The following is a 25,752-nucleotide window of genomic DNA, read 5'->3' as shown; positions in this document are numbered from 1 at the left end:
AAGCGACTCCATTGGATACTGCTTGAGGAGTATCTCCACTCAAACTGGAGTTGCAGCTCATCCATCGCCAACGCAGAGTCTCACTAACAATTTCGGCAACAATTCATCCGAAGCTCTTCCGGAGACCCTTCATATTCACGTGACACACATGAAAAAAAGCCCTCGTGGGTAGTCACCGCCTTAAATCCAAGGCACAAACCAACGCACAAGCATTTTTCCCTGCACCTGTTTAGGGTTGGACCCAATTAAGCGACACGGGAAATCGGAATTTTCGCTCTCCCTCTGCCTAGACTGTGTGTCCCGCCCGCGACAACTTCAATCCACGACAACACCGCCGCCCCCAGTCTCTCCCCCCGTCAACTCTCACCCCCAGAGACCATCACGACAATCGGCAAAAATGGCGGACAACGACTCCCCCGTCACCCTCCGAACTCGCAAGTTCATCCGCAACCCTCTGCTGGGCCGCAAGCAGATGGTCGTGTGAGTGACCCTTGAAAATCTGATACCCCTCGCGCGGTCCTCGTCCATCAAGATCATCGCTCTGCCCGTCTTGCATTTCTCGGACGGTCTGGTTTGTGCCCGCTGTGCACCAGACATCACGATACACGAAATATATCTGTCCAGAAATTGGGAAGAAAAAGGCGGGCAAGCCTTGATGAGCAGGATGGACAGAGGACCACCAGGCATGGCAGGAAACTTGGGCTGACTCGACGCGATTTCAGTGACATCCTCCACCCCAACCGCGCCAACATCTCCAAGGATGAGCTCCGCGAGAAGCTCGGCGGCCTCTACAAGGCCCAGAAGGACCAGATCTCCGTCTTCGGCCTCCGAACTCAGTACGGTGGCGGCAAGACCACCGGCTTCGCCCTCGTCTACGACTCCCCCGAGGCCATGAAGAAGTTCGAGCCCCAGTACCGATTGGTGCGGGTTGGTCTCGCCACCAAGGCCGAGCGTGCCTCGCGACAGCAGCGTGCGTCTACACACTCAACACCGAGGCATCAGATGCTAACACACACCAGGCAAGCAGCGCAAGAACCGACAAAAGACCCTCCGCGGAACGGCAAAGACCAAGGGTGCCAAGGCGAAGAAGGACAAATAAGCGACCAGCAATGTCTATGTATATCCTCGGGCTGGTTGTTGGGGAGCTGTGGTATTGTGCATTCGGCGGCCTCGCGTCCGTCATCCTCGATCCGTCGGCGTGAGGTACAGGGACCTGTCGCCGGCGGACGTTGGGGAGCTCTGGACTCGGCTAGGGGGGGTGAGGGCCTGGCTTTCACGGTCTCTCCTCAATACACTAGCATGAAATCAATGGTGTTTCGGGTTTCGGACCAAAAAAATATTACATCTCTGGTTATCTTACGGGGTCTCTGTTTTTGTGATGTTGATGGATGACTCACTTGATGAATAGGTGACGGATATCACGGAACGAACATATGAATGTCGAATCAATTCAATTCAATGCTTCCCAGCAGTTGGGTATCAAAATCAGAATCTATAAAACTCCCCAACTCCCGCCACGCAATGCAACTGGACAGATCAAACACGCCCTTTACATGACAGCACCAAGCGCAACCGCCAAACCAGCAACCAACAACCTCAGATTGCTCCCCCGTCCTGCAGCATCAGCCTTGTAAACAGGGATATGCCATCCACAGTGCTCCTGCCCATCCCTCGTCCGACATTCATAGTAGGTAGATTGCTTCCACCCCAAACTAGCCAGCGCATCCTCTTGAGTGGGCGCCGCAGTAACGGGCGGGTTGAAAGGCGGGGGGTTTTGTTCGTTGTAGTTTGTATTCTGCCTCGCCGTTATGGCGCAAGCCCGAGCCGCCACACTCTGTGTAGGATAGGAAATCGTCTGCGCGGGCTGTTCAGCCGTTGGGATGGCAAAAGTTGTGGTTGTGAGGCACAGAACGGCCAAGAGGGTAAAGATGATGCGTGTATATCGTGACGCCATAGTTGCGACTCTTTCAACCAAAAAAGGTTATTTTTCGTGGATGTATTGTTCGTAATAGTCCAACGTATTGCGTCAAGGTTTGTCAATGAGTTGTCTTCTTCAATTCGTGAAGCCGGCGTGTCGTTATATAGTCGTCAAGTTTCGTCGGAACACCAGCCAGCGAACTTGTGTAATTGAACCAGAACACAGAACAAAGCTCAACGAGGCGTATAGAGAAAAGAAGGAAGGGAAACAAGCAAAGTTCAACAAGGAAAGAAATGAGAGAACAAGAGAACATTGTTCTGGAGGTTCCCGACAGACTACACACAATATAACCTTTGAACCCTCCTACCCCCCCTTTGACTCCCCCCATGACGCAAATGAACAACGAATAGCCAACAGCTTGAATCCCCCATGAGCTCATGAGACAAGGCAAGAGATCCCCAAAGAAAAGTTGCGGAGCGTGTGGTAACGTGAACTTGACAAGTTGGGTGGGTTGCCTCGCTGCATCATCCGCCAAGTCTGACAACTCGATTGGCTGACATGGTCTGGCTCGTGATGCAGCTCTTGGTTCCAAAACCCCTCTGAACCCGCACTGAGACAGCCCTAGAGCTAAAAATCGGTTCGTGATGTGCCTCACATGAGACGCCTAGTCTTGGATGAATGAATTGAATGGGTTTTCCTGATTCTTGCTGCCTTATGCCTTCTTGTTCGTAATGCGCTGCAGCACGTTAACCCTGTCCCTGACCAAGGACTTGTTCGACACGTCAGGCTTTGCTGACGCCAGGTCCCGTTCTGTCTCGTCATCGTACAGATTTCTTGATATACAGGTTATCTACACTTCCTTGTCCCTTCCATTATCCCTAGCCTTTGTCTTCCTTGCATACCCGAACCCAAGGCTGTTCCCAAAACCCTTGACCGATTCCCCAGAACCTCCGTACTTCCTTGTTAGAATTTGCGGGTCGTCCTTCTCCGTCCTTTGATCTGGCTATAGGCGCTCGCCGTCACATCCCGAGCCGGTGGCAACGATGTCCGTCCCCGAGCAGGCCGAGTTTGCGAACCCGTGCTGTTGCTTGCCGATGCAGCTGCTGCAGGGACACTCTTCCCTCGACTTCGCGTCATAAAGTTCTTTTGAACCCAGCCCGAGCCTTGTGGCACTGAATTATCTTGATAAGTCCCATCCACGCTGTCATCGGCGTAGTGTTCAACAAACTGCACCGAGGGCGGGCTGGAGCTCAGCTCAACAACCTGGCTGCCTTCCGGAATCACAAATGGTGACTCTCGCTTGACTCTCTGTGATGTTGGTGGTGTTGCAGGGCGCTCAGTCTTGACCGGCGCCTCAACTTTGACCGGCTGAAGCGATGACGGAGTCTTTGAGGGTTCCGGCTGTGTTGCATTCGGGAACAAGCTGCGGAGGGACTTGCTGCGATCTGGCGACCGATCAGAGTCGTCCTCGCCCTCATCGAGCTTCCGCATCGCCTCTTCATACTCCAAGTCCCCCCTGCCAGGCCGCAACGACTGTAGCACTGACTGTTGTGTCCATCTCGCTGGGCTTTGTGTCTGTCTTGACGTGGCAGCTATATGGAAGATCTCTTCCAATGAAGGAAACGGACTACTGCTTCTCAGAGATGGGCGTGGGCTAGGTGACTTTTTGTGAGGCCGCTGTATCGTTTCGGCAACCACCGAGTCTTCAACACACTCCTCTGGGAGATCTTCGAGCCCGCTGATCGAAGGCGGCTGTCGTCCACTGCGGATGCTACCAACGGACAAAGGTACCGCCAAAGTTCAGTGATCAATGGGTCCCATGTTCTTTGAAGGAAGTGGTGGAAGTTCTGGAGATGCTATGCTATCCGGAATGATAGCATCCAACTCAGTCCCTTCAACTCCAGCACTCGACTCCATGTCGACATCTGCAACATCTTCTGCATCCCCTATCTCATCCACCTCCTTCCCTACTTCCCCTACTATAACACCTTCTACATCGTAAAACAGAGTGTGCTCCTCGCGTGCTATGGCGGCGTGTAACGTTTCCTGCAACTGCCGTGAAGGGCTGTTAACCATGTCGCTCGGCGTGTCTGCATTTCGGATCAGGCTGCTGATTGGTGTGTCGTCTCCGGACGTCGTTAGCTCGAACCGCGGAAGCGCCTGGCCAGAAGGGATCGAGGTCGAATTGTTGCCCTCAGTAGCTTTGGCTGCTGCTGCCTGTTCCCTTATATCGGCCTCCACCTCGGCTCTCACTTCCTGTACACCTAATTCCTCAGTTTTAGTTCCATCGTGATCTTGTCTCTCGCTAACCTTGTTGTCCTCCGCCGAATCCCCGTTTCGTGCAGGTTGCTGCTTTTCGGTTGCGAGTTCTGCGCCGTCGGCCGATGTTTCCAGCGTGCTAGGTGATGGCGCCTGCTGGACCATTCTTGGATCACTCATTTCTGCCCAGGAAATCTCCCTCCGTCCATCATCCTCTTCGTCTTCGTCCTCATCCAAGTCTGGTGCCTCAAACTTGGCATACACCCGTTTGCCTGTGTGCTGGTCATATTCTTTGTCATTCTGTTCACGGTCCCTTTTCGCCAGCAGGACGTGAAGGGTGTTGTCCGCATCAACCGAAAGAACCATTCCCGTCACGGGCAAGATTTCGGGCTGCCAGTTGGTTGCCTTGGATAGAAGCAACTGCTTCCACGTTATGACCATACCAGGCTTGACCTCTGAAAAGTCGAGACTGGGAAGAGTTGTGATGTCTGCCGGCAACGAGGGGAGATCATCCATGTCCGTAAACTGGCTGTTTTCAAGATTGCCTTTAGCTGGTGCGTCATCATAGTTCAGCACCACGTCCGCATCGGCACTCTCCTGTCCAGCATCGAAGTGGCTGTCGAGATATTCATCCTCGTCGTAGCTACTTTCCTTCGACTTTCCCTTCTTAGACTTCTTCTTCTTCTTTTTCTTCTGCTGGCTGTCATCATTCCACTCTGCTTCGTCGCCGTACGCCTGGTCATTCTCGTCATAGTAGCTCTCGTCGTAAAAGTTCTGTGATGTTCTCTTCCTCTTCCTCATAGATCCGTACTGCTGCTGAGGATCCCATCGCTGCACGAATGGGAACGGTGGTTCGCTCAGCACCATGCCCTCGTGACAGCATTCAACAGCACGATACGAGATCTTCTCTCGCCACGCGTCGGGGTCTTCATCTGGCTGCTCCGGTTCAGCAATAGCGTCGTTCTTTGTTGTCTCCTTGCTCTGCACCCGAGGGTTTTCCAAAGGCTTCACATCCTTCATGAGATTCTTTCGAAGCTTGTCTTCCTCAGCCTTCGACTTGGGGTTCTTCAGCCCAAGGGCACCAAGCAGGAGTCTCCGTCCGGCTCCCATGTCGACCTTAAGGCGACGCGATGAGGCCTTGGGTTCTGCGCTTGGAACCGCCTCTTCAGCGGCCGCCGCTGCTGGTGTCTCTTCGACTGGCGTTGCGGCTTCCGCACCGTTGGCCTCGTTGGTGGGCTTTTCTGTGGAGGATGTTGGGGCCTGATCTTCATGGTCATCACTAACAACGCTGAGAAGCGCTCGCTTCCGTGCCATAAGCTCGGCTTCTTCATTGACGTCCCCATTGACAGAAGATTGAGACGGTGTATCTGCTAGGGCCTGAAGTGCCTTAAGACGCTTGGTCTCGCGCCTTCTCGCATTCCTCTTCTTTGTCCTTGACAGGCCAGCGCCGGGGGCGGCAGGCCCCTCAGTGGATTGTGATAGAGTGTCTGCAGCCTTGACTTCGACGATTGGTTGATGCGCAGAAGGCTGGAGTGGCTTGGGTGGTGATCTCCGGGCCTTTGCTTTTGAAGATATCTCTTCAGGTTCAGAATCTGAATCCGAGTCTTCGCTCGAACTAGAATCACTGCTGCTAGAGCTATCACTGCTGGCGTCGGAGCCGTCTGAGTTTGACTTGTCCGCAGCAGCAGCGACCTTGCCATCGTCACTATCAGAGTCAGAGTCGGAATCGCTGTCACTCGAGTCGCTATCGTCTGAATTCGATGTGTCCATCGCATTGTCATAAAGCGAGGGGAACAAGGATTTGCGCTCTTCCAGGTGCAGGAACCTTGGAGAGTCATCGGAATCATCAGAGTCGCTGTCAGAATCGCTGTCAGAATCACTGTCAGAGCTCGAGTCTGCCTTTGAGCTATTGTGGGAGTCATCAGAGTCAGAGTCGTCTTTGGAACCATCATCTGAGTCTGATTCCGAATCTGAGTCCGAGTCCGAGCTGGAATTGGAGCTGCTGGTGTCGCTCGAGGCCCTCTCTTCCACCACAGTGATCAGCGGCGCTGTTCGTGGCTCACTCCCTACCTGACTGACCAGGTTCGGAACAGGGTCCTCTGCAAACTCCACCTCCTCAATCAATGGGCGTGTTGGGTTCACGGGCTCCGGGCGTCCAGGAAATTGGAGTTCCGCGGTGCCAAAGCCTCCTAGTCTTGGGCTTTCCTGTCCCAGAATCCCTGACTGATCATCTCCGTCATTGATACCGAGCAGGGCGCGGTCCATAACTTCATCGAAACTCAGTGTTGGCTCATTCGATTTGGCGAGGGCCTGGAATGTTGTCCGCAGATCCTTCTCATGTCGAAGCAGTTCAGATTGTATCGCGGATATCGATGTCAAGGGGAACGCTGCTCGCAGTGCCGTAATCTTGTCGAGAAGCGAGAGATCAAAGGTATAGGCTGGCAGGAGGGCTTGTGGATCTTGATTGTTGTTGTTGCTGGACAGTAGAGTGTGCTGTTCTACCGGCGGCGTTTGCTCGACCAAGGCATTGTCCTCTTGCAGCAGTCTCAGTTCCTCAGTGAGATCCACGTCTGGCTCCTCTTCATTGCTCATCTCGTCAACTTCGTCGTCCATGGCAGGCTCCGCCTCGACATCCCGAGCCGGTATGAAGTCTCTATCGTCATTATCGATCTCGTCCTCTTCAAAGTCGCCAGTCGGGTCAATGTCTATGAACCTCGCGCGGACAGTGACACTGCCTGGTTCATCTACGGCATGCGACTCGGAATCCTCAAGTAAAAGCTGCTCTGACTGGTGTTCCTCGTCCGAGTATGAATCATCTTGTTCGTCGAGTTCTTCTTCGTGTGTGATTCGGGCTCGTTTTCGTGGGGGTAGGTCGAGGGATGGTCGATCTCGCGGTTGCCTCAGCCACGGCCTACCAAAAGCAAGGCCGTCAATAAGGTGCTTGCCATCCTCAGAAATCTGGTGTCGTCCGCTAAGTCTCCGTCGTCGCAAGTCATCTGTGAGAAGCGATCGAATCCTATTAAACGTAAGCCTTGAATATTGTGCAAGGGTTAGAGGGAAAGCCCTTACAAAATTTGGTCGTCTGCCTTCAAAACCTTGCCAACCTGTTGGAAATGCAGTAGCTCGAAGCTATCTCCCTTGTCGTCGGCAAGCTCTACAGCGTAGTCCTCGAGTCCCCAGTCCCCGCTCTCGAGCGGAATCACCTCGTTGACCTGCGCGAGGAGCTTGGAAACAGTGAGGTCATCAGATGCGACGCAGGGCCACACGAGCTTGACCTCAGGGACGGCGTGCCGACGAACGACGAGGCGCAAGCGAATCGCCTGGGAGGGCATTGTAGCAGCTGTTGATGACTAGTGCTACGATCGCATTATTATTGAAAGAATGAAAAGAAGCGCTATTAAAAACGGTGGGGTGTTGGAAAAGTAGGAGCCGAGTTGCGATTTTGCGAGCTTCAAGTTGACGCGCCTGCCTCAAAGTCCCCGTGAAATCTAAAAGGTACGTACCTTCGTGCCTTCCGCATCGTGCCCCACTGCCCTCGAGTGCCGCGAAGAAAACCATTGTTAACAGCACCCTTGACAATTGAAATGAGAAGCGTATTTTGACTACCACCTAACAAACATTTCCCTTAACATCAGCATCTTGCAGCGACAAGAAGGCAAAGCTCGAGTTATGCATAGGTGCAAGCAAAGATTGAGGAAAGACCATGCGCAACGCTACCATCAAAGCCAGGCAATTCAAGTATCACGATGTACTTGGCCTGTCAGTATACGCGTGTGCCAATTTGCGACTCGAGCCCAGCTTCTTCCTGCAGTTCTTGAGCTTTAAGTCGAGTTCTTTTAGGAGGGTTTGCCAAGTCATGGGCCCAATCAAAGAGGAGCCAGATATATCACTCTCAGAGCAGAGACTTAGGAGATGGTCATGTCACTTACACGCCAAGCCACAAGGAACAGACTCTGCCGTCCCATGGGAAGATAAAAGATGAGGAATAATGCAGGTCGCCGAGACGGCGTATTGTCTACAGTTACATCACCAAAAGTTACCACCCAGAAACGCCAGCAAGAGCAACCCCAACCAGCGACAGCAAACTCCAGTATCATAATCAGCAAGCCTCCCACAGGTCCTCTTGTTCTTTCGAGTTTTGACTTGTCTCGTGTACAAACAAACAACAGCCCGGATGTCTTTTACTGTGGGAGTCCTCCCATATCTAGCATGTGACCCATCTTCTCGATCTGTAGTTGTCAGTTAGTGATTGTTCACCCATCGCAGATAGTTGTAGTCGACTCACCTTGGTCTTGAGATAACCCTCCACCTCCTGGCTCCGGAAACCTCCCCTTCCCCTCCAGGATAGAGGCACCATAGCCACACGCTCCTTGACCACAACCTCCCGGTTAGGACCCTCGACCGCGCGGATCTTGTCGGGGTTGTTGGTCAGCAGTCGGATATCCTTTTGGCCAAGATCCAACAGCATGGCTGTGGCCAAACCATAGCTTCGAGCATCGGCGGGGTGTCGCAGAAGCAAATTCGCCTCGACAGTGTCCGAGCCAAGGTCCTGGAGGTTGTACGCCTTGAGCTTCTCGCCAAGACCGATTCCGCGTCCTTCTTGTCGCAGGTAGATGATAATACCGCCGGCCTTATTCTGGCTCATAAGGCGCGCCGCTTCGTCGAGTTGCTCGCCACAGTCGCATCGCGCTGACCATGCTGTCTCGCCTGTGTAACACTCGGAATGGATTCTGACAAGAGGGACCTGTCGCGATGACGCTTCTCCCGTTGGTGTATTTGCTCCACTCATACCACTGGTTTCCCGACCGGGAAACAGTTTACCTGTGTATGCGCCGCGCACCATGCGATCCATCTCGGTCTCACCCTCTTGAGGGGCATCCAGACTCTTACTTCTGATGTCATTTCCGAACACAATAGCAAGGTGCTCCTTGTTATCAACATTGTTGGTGTAGAGATGCAAAAACATCTCGGTACCATTGACTGTGGGAATGCGGGCGCGGACGACACACTCGACATGTGGCAGAGTCTCGAGCAGCTTGGGCCGCTTGGAGCCGCATCCTCCCGAGGCAATTGAACTATCAACGGGAACACCACGAGGTCCAGGAGTCGCAGGCGTCGATGTTCCGGGTGTGCTTGGCGGCGTAAAGGCGGGCGACAGCAGCGATGGCGGGGGCGGTTGGCCGATGGGGGTCTCGGGGCCCTCGGCGTGAGCGGAGACGGAGGCGGAGGCGGAAGTGGAGGGAGCGGGGGAGAGGGACAAGTCTTCTATAGACTGCTCAAGGGTTCGACCACCGACTTCATTGTACGACGGGGCCTTTTCGTCGGCATTCTGTGTCTTAGGGGAGTAGAAGGAGGGGAGAGCAGTGCTAGAGCCCGCCGGTGAGCCTGACATGGCATCAGACGGCATGTTTTGGCTTGAGGCGGGCAGGTGGGCGCCGCGATCGGATTTTGGAGGGGTTAGAAGTGTCGTCGAGTCGCAAGTTTTGTCGGGTCGAAGGCGGCGGTCGCTAGATGGGCATTGGCCGGCGTGAGGTGTCGCAAGACTGCCGAGGGTCAGGACTCGGTAGGCAGAGGTACAGAGAAGTTGTGCGTCGTAGGTTGTAGGGAAACAATGCTCAATTGAGCGGCCCAAGTTCAGCGATGGCGATAGTTTGCGGAACCATGACTTGATGGCCGGGCGAGTGGGGTTCAAGGGTGCAAGTGCGGTGGTATCATATTAGTCATCCGCGATATCCATCCCGCGCGGTTACTTCCAGGTTTAACAATGCTCGTGTGCCGGGCTCCGTAGAGAACCTTGAATTGAGCCGTTGAATCCGACATTTTGGTAGATTGTCCGTCTGCCTCCTACGTAATTATTTGACACAGTCAGATTCCTCTCGGCTGACGGCAGTCACCGTTACAACAGCCACTGCGCAACTGTCACAATATACAGTGTCTCCGGCGTGGGGAACGAACCCCGACCTAGAGAGAACCTCGGCGAAGGCGGCCGATGGGGACCGAAGCCAGCACGTGGGGCGCCGTTGACTCTCTGTAAGCATTTCCAATCGTCCAATCGTCTGACTCGATGAGAGGCGGACTTTCTTCGGTGTTGGATATTGATTATCAATGATGGGAATGTCCAGGGTAATTCTTGAGAGTTGAAGCATTTTTGGAGTTTTATTACACAGCGCAACATGATGAACACTTCTTCTTTGTCATGGTAGTAAAGCGAGGAGATGCTAACATTGAGAGGCCACTTGGGGTTAGCATACGACCAGAGTTGTCCCTGTCCAATTTGACAGTCCGTGTGGCGTGGGAGGCTTCGAAGACACACGATATACTCGACTTGCCTCTTTGGGCTATTTCGCGGATACAATAATTGGCGGTTTACATTGCAAGCTGTCCATATAAAAGTCACAACACCACATCTCATGTCTGCCCAAAAGGCTTGCGATAATCTGATGAAGAGGCGAAAGCAAACATGGCTCAGTGATCGATCCTTCGACATGATGAAGCTAGACGGCGTCATGTATACCCAATGAAAGAGCATACAACTCGGACGAGCCTCGGCAACGCAACAAGCTCGGAGTAATCACATCGCCACTTGCCGACTCAGGAATTTCCCTTCTCTATAGGAACGAAAAAGGGTATCGAGTATGACCCGTAGGAACACAGCTCTTAACACAGCTTTGACATGAAACCCACCACTGCACAACATCGCACCACATCGCCCTCGTCCGTTCAAAAGCTCATCTCCGTTTCACGAACCATCAAGACGGTCATAGTCACCGTTTAAACCTTCTCCCCATCACCTCACCTCGAAACCGACACCGAACCACCTGACCGCTACGTTACACCTCCCAACCCCAGTGGCGTCCCGTCCCAAGAGAAGGGATGAGACACCCCCAGCCCTGTTTGACGCAGGTACAGCACATCTAACCCCTGGATGACATTTAGACGCCGTGTCGAAGCGCCTGCGGCGTTTTTTGCCCTCTCCCCCGTCTCATCTTAATTGTCCCGTCATCCTTCCCAGCCCGGCCGCCAGATCGCACGGGAAAAAAACATGGGTTCAGGTTCCTCCCGGGGTGCTACCCCAACCTTGCCGAACCGACAAGTCTGTTTCACATCTTGGTAGGACAAACTCTGAGCGAAAAACCCTAGATCTTGGAAACTGCGTGGTCTGTTCTCGTTGGTTACCCGTGCGATCTTTGACCGTCAGGCTCTTTGTGTGTTTGAAGCTGGAACCAGCCCAGCCAGCACATCTCATCACAAGATCAGTTTTCCACAAGGCCAAGCGCTGATCATGCATGGACAACAAAGCAACTCGCAAAAAAGGTTCGGCCAAGGCAGAAAACAAACATCATTTAATTAAACGTTTCGTTTCAAATTCCCTCGTGGCCGATTCTCAACTGCACATGAATCCTTGGTCCTGCACGTCCTCATTGGCCAGCCACCCCCCTAAGCGCAAACGTTGGACCAGGTACCTGAAAAAAAGAGTTTGGCAAGGACCAAGCTCTTGGGAGAACGACAGGAGGTGAAACTCCCTGGCTGACCGCTCTCGTGTGATTCGTGAAAAAAGTCGAAAGGGCCTCAAAAGGGGGAAGCGTCAAAAAGCAAAGGGCTGAGGAGAATAGCAGGGGTGTAAGGGGGGAGGGCTGAGAACAGGAGTAAACTTGAGAGCCTGCTTACACCAAGCCGCTAAGAAAAACGACAGACGACATATCACGCATGAGTGACGTTTCAAGCAGAGAGTGAAAGTGCATGTGAAGTAATGTGAATGGTATTGACCTTGATTCCATCAAAGTATGTACATGAAGCGAATGAAATGACAAAAACAAAGTCTTCTTTTTTCCTGTATCCTGTGTATCCTTCCCAAGTTTTCATATCGGTCGTAGCGAGTGGCACACGTCCTGGCTTTCACCAGGGCGGCGGGTTTCTTCTATTGTGATCATCATTCAATGAGACCAAAATGTTACAACAATCCTGTCTTCCCTCTCTTTACAGAGCGGCGACCACCTTGCCAGTGCCATAGAGGATGTTCTCGACCTTCAGGTTGGTCTCCTTGACGGAACCGAGACCGCTGGGGCACTGGGGCTGGTTGCTGACGGCCAGGTTGAGGTGGCACTTCTCATCGACACCGTGCTTGCAAACGGGGTCGTTGATGTTGTAGAGGGCGTAGTTCTGGGCGACCCAGCTCTTGGGCTCGCTGAGGCAGGAGGCGACATAGTTCATGCTGTTGGCGGCGGCGAGGGGCAGCTTTCCGTCGTCCATGAGGTCCTTGCAGTTGGAAGCATCGACATACTCGTAGTTCATGGCAATGCCACCACCCATGTGAGGGTCCTTGGTGGCAGAGCTGCCGAAGCCGAGGTAGTTCCAGGCATCGTAGGAGATGTCGTGGGCACCACCGGAGGAGTCGATCTTGAGGAGGTAGACGGAGCGTCCCTCGTTGGAGACCTTGACGCAGATGTTGTTGCAGTCGACGCTACCGGGCCAGTAGGCAACGCGGTTGGTGTTGATCTTGCATCCCAGGACACCAATGCTGCTGGAGTACTGGTCGTGGGGAGTGACGCTGGCAGAGCCAGAGGAGCCACGGGGAGCAATGGGGCTGGCAGCGACCAGGGTAGCCGAGGCGGCGGCGAGGACGGCGGTGAACTTGGCAAACATTTTGGCTGTTTGGTTTTGGTGTTTTGTAAAAAGTCTTGTGAAAAAGCTTTTGTACTGGTTGAATGGTATAGTTGGAGACTGGCTCGACTTGCTTTTCTCAACGCACGGCGGAGAGAATAAAGGAATGGACAAGTGAGTTGTGTAAAAGGACTGATCTCAGATCAAGGTCTGTTTTTGGCGACGGCCAGCCGAGGGAGTGACGAAGAAGATTGGAAAGGAAGGAATATCACGAGAGAATGTCTTGAGGTGATGATCTAGAAGAAAGGGAATGCATCTGGGGTGGAGGTGATGGACCTTATATACATGAGATCGACTCTGGGGGTGTGGGTGAGCAGCCCACGGTCCATGGAGGAGGTTTGCGAGGGCGGAGACAGAGAACCTACGCACAGCTCACACACATCGAGGCGAAACAGATCCAATGCCGACTTGGACGACGCCGAGAGAGTGACCGCTCCGTGGGCAAGGGTGGAACTGCCAGGTCGAGCAGGGCAGATTCTCGGACCCCAGAGTCAGGCTCCAGAGTCAGGGAGGGCGGCTCCATGATTCGAGATGCCGACCCGGTAGCATGTCACTAGTCAAAGGGGCAGTGACGGTTTGTTCGATTGGCCGTGGAAGCCATGGAAGCAGAAGGGCAGACTCGTGGGAAGGGGAGGCGACGTGGACCCGCTCGGCACGTTGCCGATAGGGATGGGACGGTGCAGCTGCTTCAGATGAAAATCCTCATAGCCTGATGGAGTCATGAAAGGCTTCTGATGGTGTGCAAGGCCCAAGGGCAGCCAGTGGCAGGCGACTCTGCCCGTCTCTGGCATCCTCCGTCTTGCTGGCTGCCGGGAGGGCTTCCCACCCACGCGCCGACCGTCCCCTGGCAGAGGAAAATGGCTCACTCGCTAGGCCTGGATCTGACTAGGCCAGTCCGGGCTGCCATCCCTCTTTGCCAGGCACGGTGCGTTAGTCAGGGCCCGGCACGGCGGCAGACGCACGCACTCAAAGGGCCTGGAGCGCCACGGGCCAGGGTTGGGGTGATGGGGAGGTGCTGTGAGCAGGCCTCTGACTGGGCGGTTGGGCCATCTTGTGCCTGGCGATGCCACGCTGTACCTGATTCCCGTCAACCTCCCTGTCCTGTGCCTGGCAATCCCCGCCCTTCTGTGTGGCCTCCATGTTTCTGAAGCACCTGGGGAGCCGCCAGGGGAGAACACCAGCAAACATATTGTTGGGACCCTTGCAAGAGCCGCTGCTTAATCGCCGGCGGTTGAATCGATCGGCCGATTCGAGTTGCAGAGTGTGGTGGGTTGACGTTGTATTCGTGGACTCCGTTTTCCCAAGGGCAAACGCCAGTAGTCAGAGACGGGCGAAACGGACGAGAAAAAAACTCTTCTCTCTGCGGACCCGCGACAGTCGGCGCGACCAACAAACGCGTGTCCTGGGATCGTGGAGTCGTCTTTCTTGCTGCCTGGCATTGGCATGGATGGTTGCCTGACAGCCTGCTTTGGAGGAATCTGACACTGTGTGCGAGCTGGAGCGTCAGCACCGTCTGGAATTGGAGGTCGCACTGATGGCTGGTGATGATGCCTCAGGCATAAGAAGAGAATGCAGTGGAACGGTGGATCGGTGGAAACGGCCTAGACGGAGATGGGCGAAAAACAGCGAGGAATCAGAGACGGTCGGCTGCGCAACAAGACTTGGCTTGTTTGTCGACAAGAAACAAGAAACAGCGCTGGCGCTGCCAAGCACGCCGGACACCGAACGAGGCGGGCTTTGTTGAGCTGGCTGAATCTCACGATGCCCATGCCTTGAGCCGCCCAGCCACGAAGTTGCGGGCGTGAACGCGGGAAGCCGATAAGCTTGTTTCGATTTGCGGAGGCTGGATCTGCCTCATCTCACAATCAAGCCATGGCAAAGGACTGGGCATCTATTGACGGGAACCTACTGAAAGTGCAGTCAATAGACAATAGAGAGGTGAGATGGTGGGATTCACACAAACACGTCTCACAACCCTCCACGTAGCCAGCAGCAGGCTGTCTCATCTTCCCGCCCAGCTGACGCTTCTACCTGTATGTAAGTCTCGGCATCTCACCTCGCAAAAAAAGAAGTGAAGGCGGCTTCCTCAAACCGCCGTCTCTGGCCATGTTAGTTGCTGCAACCCTGCCTTGCCCAATTGGTCCACAAGGTCAGCCAAGGCGTTATCCCGTCTTCCGCGCTGCTGCTGAGTCGGTGAGATATTTCTGTCTTTCCTCTTTTCCCTCTTCCGTCCCATACTGTGCGCAATTTTTTGCTTCTTGGCCCTTGAGGCAGTGCCCTGTGGGTTTTGGTTGAAGGGCAATGGCCTCAGATCAAGGTTTGCAGAACAATTTAGTGGATTTTGGACGTCCTCGGGGCCTTTCTCGCTGCTGCTATCCTACAATGCCCACTCAGAGGTCTTGTTCTCTTCTCAACCAAACCCACACACACTTCTTTTCAATTTGACGTGCCCACACACATGGAGATCGAGTAGAGTTCCCAGCCTCCAGGTCCATCCACTGTGTCCGTGCCTTGTCAGAAGACGGAAGGAAGGGAGAAAACTCTTCCCGCTGGTTCTCATTGGATCTCGGGGTCGGTGTCGGGAGTTTTTAGCGGTGGCTGAACCTTGGCGAGCGGATCCCCTGAGGTCCTTTCAAGCCTTCAAGGCGGAAGAGGCACCGCCATTGACAGCCAACACCACATGGCGGCGTTCTGGCAGTTTTTTCTTTGAAGCTTCTTTCGTGGATCAGGAGAAAGCCTCTGATTCAAAGCCTGTAAAAGTCGGCTTTATTGACCAGAATAGACGTGAAACCGCCCCAAACTGACGCATCACCACATGGCTAGCAACCCTCCATCAGACGTTGACAATGACATTGCCTCAGAAGCAAACGGTTTTGCCTCCCTTCCTGGTGTCTTCCAGAAGAACTCTCAGTCTCTGTCGAAATAGAGTTTCAAACGCTCTCCATTCTCCCAATTCCCGGGACTTCTTGCCGTGTGCGTGCCTGTTCACATTCATTCCGTTGCCTGCACCTCGACCGACCGTCACAGACGCTGTCACACGCGCCGTCTAATACGCCATCGAGGACAACGCCATGCTTTGGTTTTTCGGTACGGTTCTGCAGGAAACTTGACTATGCAGGCTTGATAGTTTAGGCTCCACATGACCTTGCCTTCGTTCGGTCTTGATGGCTTCGAGTCAGTTGCCTTCTCGCCTGCGATATTCGCGCGGAACTGACTACTACACTCGGTTGATAATGCCCTCACCATGTGGATTGCGTGTCCACAGCCCCGATGGGCGGAGTTGTGAGAGTTCGTTGACCTTCCATGTTGGGCTTCTGGCAGTAGTTGATGGTCTTTGGAACTCTGTCTTGGGTCCACGAACATTCCTCCTTCATGCAAGTGGGACGATTCATGTCAGTATGGCTTCTCCGAAGGCTCAGGCGGTTCATTTCCGTTCCGCGCGTGCAACGGAATTCTCTCGCAGTTCTCCGAGTTTTCGTTCATGTCCGCTGCCCCTCGTCGTTCACTCAATGTTGAGTTCCCCAACACAATGTTATCTGTCAAACTCGGTCGCCGACATGCCCTACAGATCATCACCAGGATCTACACTCGCCCTAAGTCTTCATTTCTGGGGTAACGAGGCATCCGGTTAATGATCGTCTCGATTGATCAGTGATCCGGTGTTTGAAGGGACGGTCCGAAGCTCCAAGGGAACTCATGGATATCGACTCCACTGGTAACGATCCGGGGAAACGAGATCGCCTATGCTCGATAAACAAAGAGATCGTCTCTGTTACGATGTGGACCTCGTGTTTTGGATCGTAGACTGGGACAAGACTCTGGTCGACATCGTCAGTCTCTGTAGTCTGGGGGCTAGAACGAGGAGACTTTGTGATCGGCTCGAGTGTGTTGACCGCGGTTCTAAGCACATCCTCGTAGACGCTCTCGATGTCTTTAGATGACTGTCATTCGCACAATCTACTACCCCAACTTCATCGTTGAGTCAGGTCATTGGAGAGAAGACCCCCAACACTGAGCTGTTGCTCCGTGATCATGCCATTATGTCCTGGGCTGAGTTGGGTGGTTTTTCCCTTGTAGGCAGGTATGAAGTTTTGTGGTGTCCTTTCAAGTCTGTCCTTTGCATCTGATGTCAATGGGTTCGGAAATCCCGTAAATGGTGTATTGGTGTGAAGACTTGTAAAAGAGTTTAGTGGAAGACGGGTGATGAAGTTGGCAACGGGTCGCTATGATGACGCGGAATGAACTCATAGGGGGGAGCAAGAGGGCTCAATGGACCGAATGCAGACTGTGAAAGGTACCAGTCCGTGGAAGAGCTTCAAATCCATTGTTCATTGGTGTCATTTGCTCCGCATAGGTACTCTCTTGCACTGGATTTACAAGTCATGGGTATAGGGTAAGCCACTTCAACTCCACCTCGGTGAGGCCCCACCACCGGACTCGGTGGTCTCGGTGAACCCTTGTCCGGCGATAATCGATAAGGAAACGGGACTAAAAAATTTCCCACTGGGACCGTCTGCAACACCTTACGACTCCCAGCACCACGACAACCACCGACGCAATGGCGCCAATCGACCACGCAGCCACCAAGGCTGAGAAGAAGTCCAAGAAGGAAAAGAAGCGCGCGCGAGAGGAAGACGCACCTGTCGACACTGAACGAAAGCACAAAAAGTCCAAGAGCGTCGCCCCGGCAGATCTTCCTGCGCCGGAGGTTGTCAATGGTGACCTGAAGGCGGAGAAGAAGAAGAAGAAGAGCAAGAAGGATAAGCACGCTGAGGAGACTATTGCGCCAGCTGAGAGCGAGCCCGCTGCTGTGGAAGAGTCCAAGTCGGAAAAGAAGCACAAGAAGAAGAAGCATCATGACGAAGACGTCGCGGCGCCTGTCGAGGAGGCAGATACCTCTGTCGTAGCTGACGGAGAGAAGAAGAAGAAGCATAAGAAGAAGCACAAGAAGGACCACCAGCCCGAACCCGAGCCCGAGGCCGTTGAGCCCGAAGAGGATGCCTCGCCCGATCCTGATGCCATGGACGTCGACTTCGCGATCCCCGCCAGGCCCAAATCCAAGTCCAACATCCACCAGCCGCCCGACATCCCCGCGAACCCTCAATTCCCCTTCTTCACCCAGACCGTGTCCCTCTACGAGCCTCTCTACCCCATTGGCTGGGCGCAGCCCGTGACGAACTGCCAGTACCAGCACCTACGGCACCTCCAGAACAAGTACGTGCCCTCGCTGCGCGGTGTGCTTCTGGACTACAAGAATGTCGCCTTTGGTGAGAAGCCTGGCAGGAATGGTGCGGCTATGGATGATGAGACCCCGACGACCGTCATGTCCAAGGATGAGGCCGCTGTTGGTTTCGGTTGGATTACTGCCGATGTCGATCTCTTTGTGCCTAGCCGAGGTGCCTGGATGGAGGGTAGCGTCAACCTGCAGACCGAGGGACACATTGGCGTTGTCTGCTTTGGCAAGTTTAACGCGTCGATCGAGGCGCGTCGTCTCCCGCCCGACTGGAAGTGGGTTCCTAACGAGTCCCCCGAGGCCCAGGGCTTCGAAGAGACGGCCTCAGTCATCACCGCTGATGACCACGGTGTTGTTCGCCAGATCCACAGCACCGGCTTCTGGGCCGACGGCAGCGGCGAGAAGATCAAGGGCAAGATCCGTTTCCGGATACGCAACTTTGACGTCGGCACCAGCGGCGAGACCAGCTACCTCAGTCTGGAGGGCACCATGCTGGACAAGCAGGGCGAGAAGGCCGTTGTGGCCGAGGAGGCCGAGACTGCCAAGATGCGCAAGGGCAAGAAGGGCGGTCAGAGGCGACAGAGGAGACGCGCGCCCGAGTTCAGCATGACGCGCTTCGCTGTGGACGAGGAGGAGCAGACGCAGGACAACGAGGAGGAGAAGAGAGAGGTGCTGGCCGTGAGCGAGGATTAAAAGCATGGGATGGGACTAAGAAGGAGCCAGGAGTTGTGATACCTTGCTTTAATGATGAACTCTGTTACAACCAGCCTTGAGGCGTTTCCTATCGCTGAAATATGACCCAAAGACAAAGAAAACTATTCGTATAGACAAGATAATATCCCGAAACGCCAAAATCCCTTGAAGGGTATATCAAGCCGCCGCCTTCACCATGGGCTCCCACGGCCGTGCCAGATTCCAAAGGTATACCTCCCCGACGGGCTCCTCGCCCAACGCCTTGACAAAGATGTGTTGAAACAGCGGCACTGTCGAGAACAGCGGCGCAACCGGTGAGACGGATCCCCTATCCCATCCTGCTGAGAGTCCCTCGGTCCATGCGGGCTGCTGCAGGAACCCGTCCACCTTTTCGTGGTACGCGTCCCAGTCGTCTGAGTGGTCGTTTACGACGATCTGGAACCTCACGCCTTGGATGTCCACTGTAATGCGCTGCACTGTACTCGGGAATCCGTGTTGAGAGCCTGAGCTTAGGATCCATGTGTAGTCTGTTTGATCGCCGTTGCTCTCCCAGTCATACCAGACCTGCGTTCCTCTCTCAGAAAAGTCATTGAGCACAAGTCTTCCCTCGGCGTCAAAGCTCAGCTCGCAGTGTCGCGCGTCAATGCCTTCCATCGGCGGGAGGACTACATCGCAGGATGCTGGGTCTGTACCGAGGACGAAAGAGCCAGGACGCTTGGGGACCGCGTCAAATGTGAGTTGGATGGCGCGTGGAGGACGGCTGGCGAGTAGGTTTGGGAGACGCGAGGTGAGGGTTTGAGATGAAGTTGTGAGGACGGTGCGGGAGATGTTGGAGGGGAGATGGGTTGCCTTGTCGGCGGTAGAGTTGCGCGCCGTCGGGACCAGCCAGGCGATGATATTGGACATGATGGATGTGTTGAGTAAAGAGTGTTGGTGTTGGTGTTGTGTTGTGTTGTGTTGTGTTGAGAGAGTGTAGTATGAGTGAGAGGCGCGAGTTGACGATTTGTTCAAACGAAAGAACCAAAGTGAATGCAAGCTGATGAGATAGTAAATGAATAGTTGAAAAACACGCTGAAGAAGATGCTCTGATTCTGGTGATGTGTATGCTCCAGCCTTTATATCTCAGATCAACAACTTCAACAGCCTGCGTTGCGCCGACAACCACTGGACCTCAGCCCCCCGCGTCGAGCGCGTCGCGGAAGCACATGACGACCAACAGAAAAACCCCAGAACAAAGAAACACCTGTTTCACCGCATCAGTCCCAATTGCGGCTGTGGTTACAGTCCTGGGCGCGGTGGTGTTTGACGTTGGGAGCACGAGAGCCAATCATTTCTGGTCGTATTCGGAACGAACAGGGGAAGCCACCAACGAGAAGAAAGGAAGAGATCTAAGGCTAGACAAAAAAGGAATTGAAGTGATTCATGTTGCAGTTTTTGTTCATTGTGTGTGGGAGGATTTGATGTGGCTTGTCGGGAGAGGCGGCCTTGAGGGTTCATGCTGTGTGGCAAACGTACAGAAGACGTTTTGGACCCTGGATTTGAACAGACTGAGTCATAACCTTGTTTGAGAGGCGAGATATGCTTAACCTGTAGAGTTGCAGTGATGCTTATTCTGATAGTGCGTATTGGTACCTGTGGGTGATGGACATAGGGAGGATGTTTCAACGCTGGTTCACCTTTGGTTCGTCGACAACCACCTACAGACAACAACATCAACATCGTTTCAAGAAGTAGGGTGAAACATGTTGAATGGGGCATTGCAATTGTCATGGCCACAGAAAGTATTGGATATAGACAGGTCTACTTCACTCATAGGCATCCGAACACTCTTGAGATTGTGACCAGCGGCTACACCTCTATCCGAGGGAGATCAAATCTCCAGATAAAACCACTTTGAGCTCCCGATTCAGTTTGAGGCCCCCCATACTTGAGAACCAATGGAATCCTGGCGTGCTTGACGGATACATCGGTTCCTGCGTTAGGCTCCGAGACTGGACTTCTGATTGATCTACCTGGGTAGAATAGTCATTGCTGTGGAGGATGCAAACACCATACTCCCCGGAGAGAAGCGACCAGTATTTGGGAATTAATTCCAGTATGGACGAGATGAATCTCGGATCGACCATCTTCTTCTCTTGCCAATGTTGGGCACGGCTAAGAGCGAGTCGGAATTGGGGGGTATTCACCACTCTCTGGGTATGCAGTGTTTAGTTCTGAAGCACTATGCCCCCAACTTAAAGGCAGAGACTAAATTACTTGTCTGTGGATTCGAGACTCATATTTATCCATCCGGATACTTCCTTTCATTATTGACTTCACATTGTTTAGACTACTGTGATCAAGTCAAGCACATCATCATGGCACACAAGCACCTACCTCGCTTGCCGAAGCAATTCACATCGTTGAACACAGAGTAGCACAGAACATGTGTCATGTTAGTACAACCTTCGTATCTAGTGACACAATCCTCTCGATAATATCATCTAAAAACGAAACTATGCATTTCCCGCCTTCGGGATTGTGGGGGTGTTTGCGAGACTCCGCCTGACCCATGCAACGGCGCTGTTAGTGATTCAGTGGCCCCTCACGCAGAGACGCTAACATTGACGCAATCGGGAGCCCTGGATTGCGCGACATCAAAAGCCTCATGGGAATTTTGCGATGAGCCGAGATATTTCTTTAAAACCAAGAACTGGATGTTTAGATAGAGGGAAGATTTTCTTTGTTGAAACCATTTTTGAGTGGTTGAAAGGGTTTAGTAACGGTTGAGGCGATTGAGTTGCTACAGAGAAGCAACTCAGCAACAGGTATTCGGTTCAACAACAACAAAAGCAATAACACCAATAGCAACACCGACAAACAACCGCAACACCACCCAACATGCGGTACTCAACCTGGCTAAAGCCAGTCTATCTAGCCAGCTCACTCCTCCTCTCAGAAACAGCACTCGCCCAGCAAGACCAAATAGTCCTCGACAACGCACCCAAAAAGAACATTGTCTTCATCCTCACCGACGACCAAGATGCCGTCCTCGACTCGGTGGCTTACATGCCGCGTCTGAACAAGCACGTCATAGACAAGGGAACCTCGTTTGTCAATCACTTTACGACTACGGCTATTTGTTGTCCTTCGCGTGTTTCGCTGTGGACGGGGAAGCAGCCGCACAACACCAATGTTACAGATGTGAGCCCACCCTATGGTAAGTTGCCACTGAACTCGTGCACATTGGAAGTATAGGTTGCTAATTTTGTAGGCGGGTTCCCCAAGTTTGTCTCTCAAGGCCTCAATGAAAACTATCTCCCCATCTGGCTGCAAGAAGCCGGATACAACACATATTACACAGGAAAGCTATTCAACGCACACACAATCAACAACTACAACTCACCCTTCCCCGCTGGATGGACGGGAACAAACTTTCTGCTCGACCCAGGAACATACTCGTACCTGAATCCCATCTACCAGCGTAACAGTGAGCCTCCGGTGCAGCATCATGGAACTCACACTTTGGATCTGATTTCCGAGTATGCACACGACCTACTTGAAGAGGCGATTAGTTCGGACAAGCCCTTCTTTGTCGCCATTGCCCCTGTTGCGCCGCACTCGAATATTGATGTCAACCGGGGCAGTGGTCCTCCTACCATGACCATCCCGATCCCGGCCGAGAGACACTCTCACCTCTTTGAAGGAGTTCAGATCCCTCGAACGGCAAACTTTAACCCCGATTCGGTATGTGACCTCTCATCTTCAGGGTAAGAAAACCTGCTCACATTTCCCCAAGCCCAGCGGTGTGAGCTGGATCCGCCAGCTATCCCAGCTCAACGAGACGGCCGTCTCGTACCTGGACGACTACTACCGCGCTCGCCTCCAGGCTCTGCAGGGAGTCGACGAGATCGTGGAGCAGGTCATCCACCAGCTGGACTCAGCCGGGCTCCTCGACGACACGTACGTCGTGTATAGCTCCGACAACGGGTTCCACCTTGGCCAGCACAGGCTGCCTCCCGGCAAGGAGTGCGGTTTCGACGAGGACATTCGCGTACCCCTTTTCATCCGGGGCCCAGGCGTTGCCGCTGGCACCGTGGAGACGGCCGTGACGACTCACATCGACCTCGCCCCGACGCTGCTCAAGCTCGCTGGTGCGCGTCTCCGCAGTGACTTTGACGGGACGCCCATCCCGGTGCTGCCCGGCCCGGGGACTAGGCGCCACGAGCACGTCGCCGTCGAGTATTGGGGGATAGCTCTCGCCGAGGGAGAGATCGGCGGTTTTGGTATGCTTGGCTCCTCTCCCTCAGCCCCCTTTTCCCCGTCGTTTCCGGCCGCTGACGAGATCATCACAGATGGAAAGGGACAGATTCTCATGCCCAATAACACGTACAAGGGGGTTAGGATAGCACATGATGACTATGATCTATACTACTCGGCGTGGTGCAGCAATGAGCACGAACTCTATGATCTCAAGGTATGTCTAGCGAGGAGGAGGCCCGTCAAGGTTTAGAGTTGAGGCTGATAAACTCCACAGGCGGATCCAGGACAGCTGCATAACCTCTTCCCTGAGGGCGGTGACGTGACGGGAGGCGTGTCACTCCTAGGAAAGAGTACAGGCCAGGTCATAGACCGACTTGACGCTCTGATGCTGGTTCTCAAGTCTTGCAAAGGAGAGTCGTGTATCGAGCCCTGGAAGGTCCTCCATCCAGACGGCGGCGTAGAGAGCTTGAAGGACGCCTTGAAGGGCAAGTTTGATGAATTTTACGAGAAGCAGGTCAAGGTCAGCTTTGATCGCTGCGAGGACGGGTATCTGATCGATGCCGAGGGGCCACAGGTCGGTTACCAGTATCGAGACGGCCTCGAGTGGCATCACTGGACCTGATGCCGTCTCGTGTTCTAGAGAAGGGCGTTACTTTTCTATAAATCATCAGTTTATACAACAGCTGGCGATGCGATCGTGATGTATGCTGCTGAATGAATCAGGAAAAACGGGGTCATGAATAATCTTGCCCCTTGAATCACCAAATCCCACGAGTGTCCTTACAGATCGTGGCCCGGCCTTTGTCAGCCCAAGTATACACGAGCTGGGTCCATAAGAGAGTTTGTCGCCCAACAGTGGAGTCCTCCCTAGGATCATGGGTTTGCTGACGAGAGTAACATGTTGAGAAAAACCACGCCAGGTCCGCCCACGACTTTTGTAACATGTCGGGTCATGTGAAATTTCCCACGTGGGTGTCTAGTCCCGTCTATTCGACAATATGAGGTCTCTCATTCCAAACCTGCAAGGAAGCCGGGAGCACGTCATGACGGCCAGCGGTGACACGGGTGAGGGAAGAGAGTGCCGACAAGGTACCGCGTGGGAGAGAGCTTCTGGAATGGGTCGAGGGCTTGACTGCTTTGAGATTCTTAAGCATATACGATGGGTCTTGAACCTCGTCCAAGCGTCTCAAGATCGGTTCCTGCGATTTGAGTGTGCCTGCCGGTGCCGGTGACCTCTGTTTTTTTCTTCAGAGCACATGAGCAGGCAGTTTTGTTGCCAAGAAGGTCCAAGGAACCCCAAGAGGCTCACAGACAGGAGACACTGACAGTAGTTTTCAAGGCCTTGATGCCCCCCTGAGTGATCCTCTTGCCTCTCATCTCCTTCAGCCCATGCCAGGTCCCGGTTGTCTCTTATTCTCTTAGTGTAAACCGAAGTCTTGGCCGGAGTCGGCGCCCGGTCCGGACCCACCGCCGTGTGCCGGTATCGACTTGAGATCCAAGTTGAGATTTTTAGAGGACACGCAACAGAGGAGGAGAGAAATCGAGCTGGTCGGAATTGCAGGAAGTAATACGGAAGAGATTTGAGATAATTATTATCGTGAATAGAAGTGATAGAGAGCGTGGTGGTGTTGTAGAGTCGGAGTGGTAATTCGCGGACTCCCATTGGATAGAAACGCGTTGCTGCCGGAATTCCAAGGCATAAACTCGGTAGCTGCCGACCTTGAACCGAGAGAGCATCTCACGACCTCAGCCAATTCAAGACAACCTCACCCATCTCGAAGCGCCCAATTGAACCCGCAACGATGGCTTCCGACGCGATTACTGAGCCGCGGCGTACGTACCGATCCCAATTGATTCCCTGGGTCAATTTTCGACGACGAAGACGACCGCTGACCCGATGAGCAGAGGCGACCCGCGAGGAGATGCGCGATGCCAAACTCCCCATTGCCTACCGAGACAGCTGCGCACACCTCTTGATCCCTCTCAACAAGTGCCGGAGGGATACTTGGTATGCCCCCTGGAAGTGCACGGTAAGCTTTTCCCCTCTTCCATGACATCCCGCCGAGCCCAAGTCCGTTCGCGGCCACACCGAAACGAGCCCAACACAACGCAACGGTCGATTTATTGCCGGGATATGTATCAAAGAACATGATGCTCACACCGAGACCTTTTCCCCCTTTACCAGGATGAGCGACACAGCTACGAAAAGTGCCAGTACGTCGAGTTCAAGAAGCGAGTCGCCAAGATGGACGAGTTGAGGGAAGCCAAGGGTGGTGCTCGAAGCAACTAGACAACACACACTTGTGTGACTTGGGATGTGTAGGATGTGATGTGTGATAAAAAGCCGGTACGATGGAGGTGACACACCGGCACACACAGAACGCACGAGGTCAGTCACCGGGACGTGGGTGGTGGTGGTGCCGGCCGGGATTGTACATATACAAATGAGCCATTGCTTGGTTTCTGAGAGGAGGACCGGAATAGAAAAACGGCTTTCCACACACAAAGAGACGGCAACGAGAAAGGATGCGGATCCTCCATGGCGTGAACGACCGGGTGTAGAATGGTATCGATGTGCTAATGGGAACTGTTGTTTGGGCCGCAGAGCCTCATGAGGCTCATCCGGCGATGCTCGATCTGAGCCGCACGGCACGTAAAGAGAGAGTCTCAATGGGCCGACTGCGCAAATGGGCCGGATAATAGTGGACTCGGCAAGGGAGGAAGTGGGACAGGTAAAGGTAAAAAA

General features: G+C 53.6%; 9 protein-coding genes across 9 annotated transcripts; 4 read left to right on the top strand and 5 right to left on the bottom strand.

Moving 5' to 3' along the window:
- Positions 1–397: 397 nt before the first annotated feature.
- On the top strand, positions 398–1,099 carry LRP88_07211 (40S ribosomal protein eS24; the record flags this gene model as incomplete). The annotated part of the gene is made up of 3 exons (XM_083243745.1): positions 398–480; positions 723–970; positions 1,020–1,099. The coding sequence occupies 3 exons, from the start codon at positions 398–400 to the stop codon at positions 1,097–1,099; spliced, it is 411 nt and encodes a 136-aa protein (XP_083100969.1).
- A 450-nt stretch (positions 1,100–1,549) lies between these two features.
- On the bottom strand, positions 1,550–1,954 carry LRP88_07210 (uncharacterized protein; the record flags this gene model as incomplete). Its single annotated transcript, XM_083243744.1, has 1 exon — positions 1,550–1,954. The coding sequence occupies one exon, from the start codon at positions 1,952–1,954 to the stop codon at positions 1,550–1,552; it is 405 nt and encodes a 134-aa protein (XP_083100968.1).
- Positions 1,955–3,718: 1,764 nt separating this feature from the next.
- On the bottom strand, positions 3,719–7,509 carry LRP88_07209 (uncharacterized protein; the record flags this gene model as incomplete). The annotated part of the gene is made up of 2 exons (XM_083243743.1): positions 3,719–7,193; positions 7,247–7,509. The coding sequence occupies 2 exons, from the start codon at positions 7,507–7,509 to the stop codon at positions 3,719–3,721; spliced, it is 3,738 nt and encodes a 1,245-aa protein (XP_083100967.1).
- Positions 7,510–8,358: 849 nt separating this feature from the next.
- LRP88_07208 (GTP cyclohydrolase II) lies at positions 8,359–9,584 on the bottom strand (the record flags this gene model as incomplete). The annotated part of the gene is made up of 2 exons (XM_083243742.1): positions 8,359–8,406; positions 8,463–9,584. The coding sequence occupies 2 exons, from the start codon at positions 9,582–9,584 to the stop codon at positions 8,359–8,361; spliced, it is 1,170 nt and encodes a 389-aa protein (XP_083100966.1).
- A 2,570-nt stretch (positions 9,585–12,154) lies between these two features.
- On the bottom strand, positions 12,155–12,820 carry LRP88_07207 (uncharacterized protein; the record flags this gene model as incomplete). Its single annotated transcript, XM_083243741.1, has 1 exon — positions 12,155–12,820. The coding sequence occupies one exon, from the start codon at positions 12,818–12,820 to the stop codon at positions 12,155–12,157; it is 666 nt and encodes a 221-aa protein (XP_083100965.1).
- Positions 12,821–17,396: 4,576 nt separating this feature from the next.
- On the top strand, positions 17,397–18,764 carry LRP88_07206 (DNA-directed RNA polymerase I subunit RPA43; the record flags this gene model as incomplete). Its single annotated transcript, XM_083243740.1, has 1 exon — positions 17,397–18,764. One exon carries the CDS (start codon positions 17,397–17,399, stop codon positions 18,762–18,764), a length of 1,368 nt encoding a protein of 455 aa, XP_083100964.1.
- A 177-nt stretch (positions 18,765–18,941) lies between these two features.
- On the bottom strand, positions 18,942–19,670 carry LRP88_07205 (FHA domain-containing protein; the record flags this gene model as incomplete). The annotated part of the gene is made up of 1 exon (XM_083243739.1): positions 18,942–19,670. The coding sequence occupies one exon, from the start codon at positions 19,668–19,670 to the stop codon at positions 18,942–18,944; it is 729 nt and encodes a 242-aa protein (XP_083100963.1).
- A 1,974-nt stretch (positions 19,671–21,644) lies between these two features.
- Positions 21,645–23,628, top strand: LRP88_07204 (alkaline-phosphatase-like protein; the record flags this gene model as incomplete). The annotated part of the gene is made up of 4 exons (XM_083243738.1): positions 21,645–21,963; positions 22,018–22,490; positions 22,543–23,220; positions 23,281–23,628. The coding sequence occupies 4 exons, from the start codon at positions 21,645–21,647 to the stop codon at positions 23,626–23,628; spliced, it is 1,818 nt and encodes a 605-aa protein (XP_083100962.1).
- A 1,180-nt stretch (positions 23,629–24,808) lies between these two features.
- LRP88_07203 (NADH-ubiquinone oxidoreductase B18 subunit-domain-containing protein) lies at positions 24,809–25,296 on the top strand (the record flags this gene model as incomplete). The annotated part of the gene is made up of 3 exons (XM_083243737.1): positions 24,809–24,839; positions 24,912–25,036; positions 25,192–25,296. 3 exons carry the CDS (start codon positions 24,809–24,811, stop codon positions 25,294–25,296), a joined length of 261 nt encoding a protein of 86 aa, XP_083100961.1.
- Between the last annotated feature and the right edge of the window lie 456 nt (positions 25,297–25,752).

This window comes from Fusarium phalaenopsidis (genome assembly GCF_050370095.1).
Source record: "Fusarium phalaenopsidis strain FUZ10S chromosome Unknown contig_32298, whole genome shotgun sequence".
NCBI lineage: Eukaryota > Fungi > Ascomycota > Sordariomycetes > Hypocreales > Nectriaceae > Fusarium > Fusarium phalaenopsidis.
This window is presented reverse-complemented; position numbering and strand designations above follow the sequence as displayed.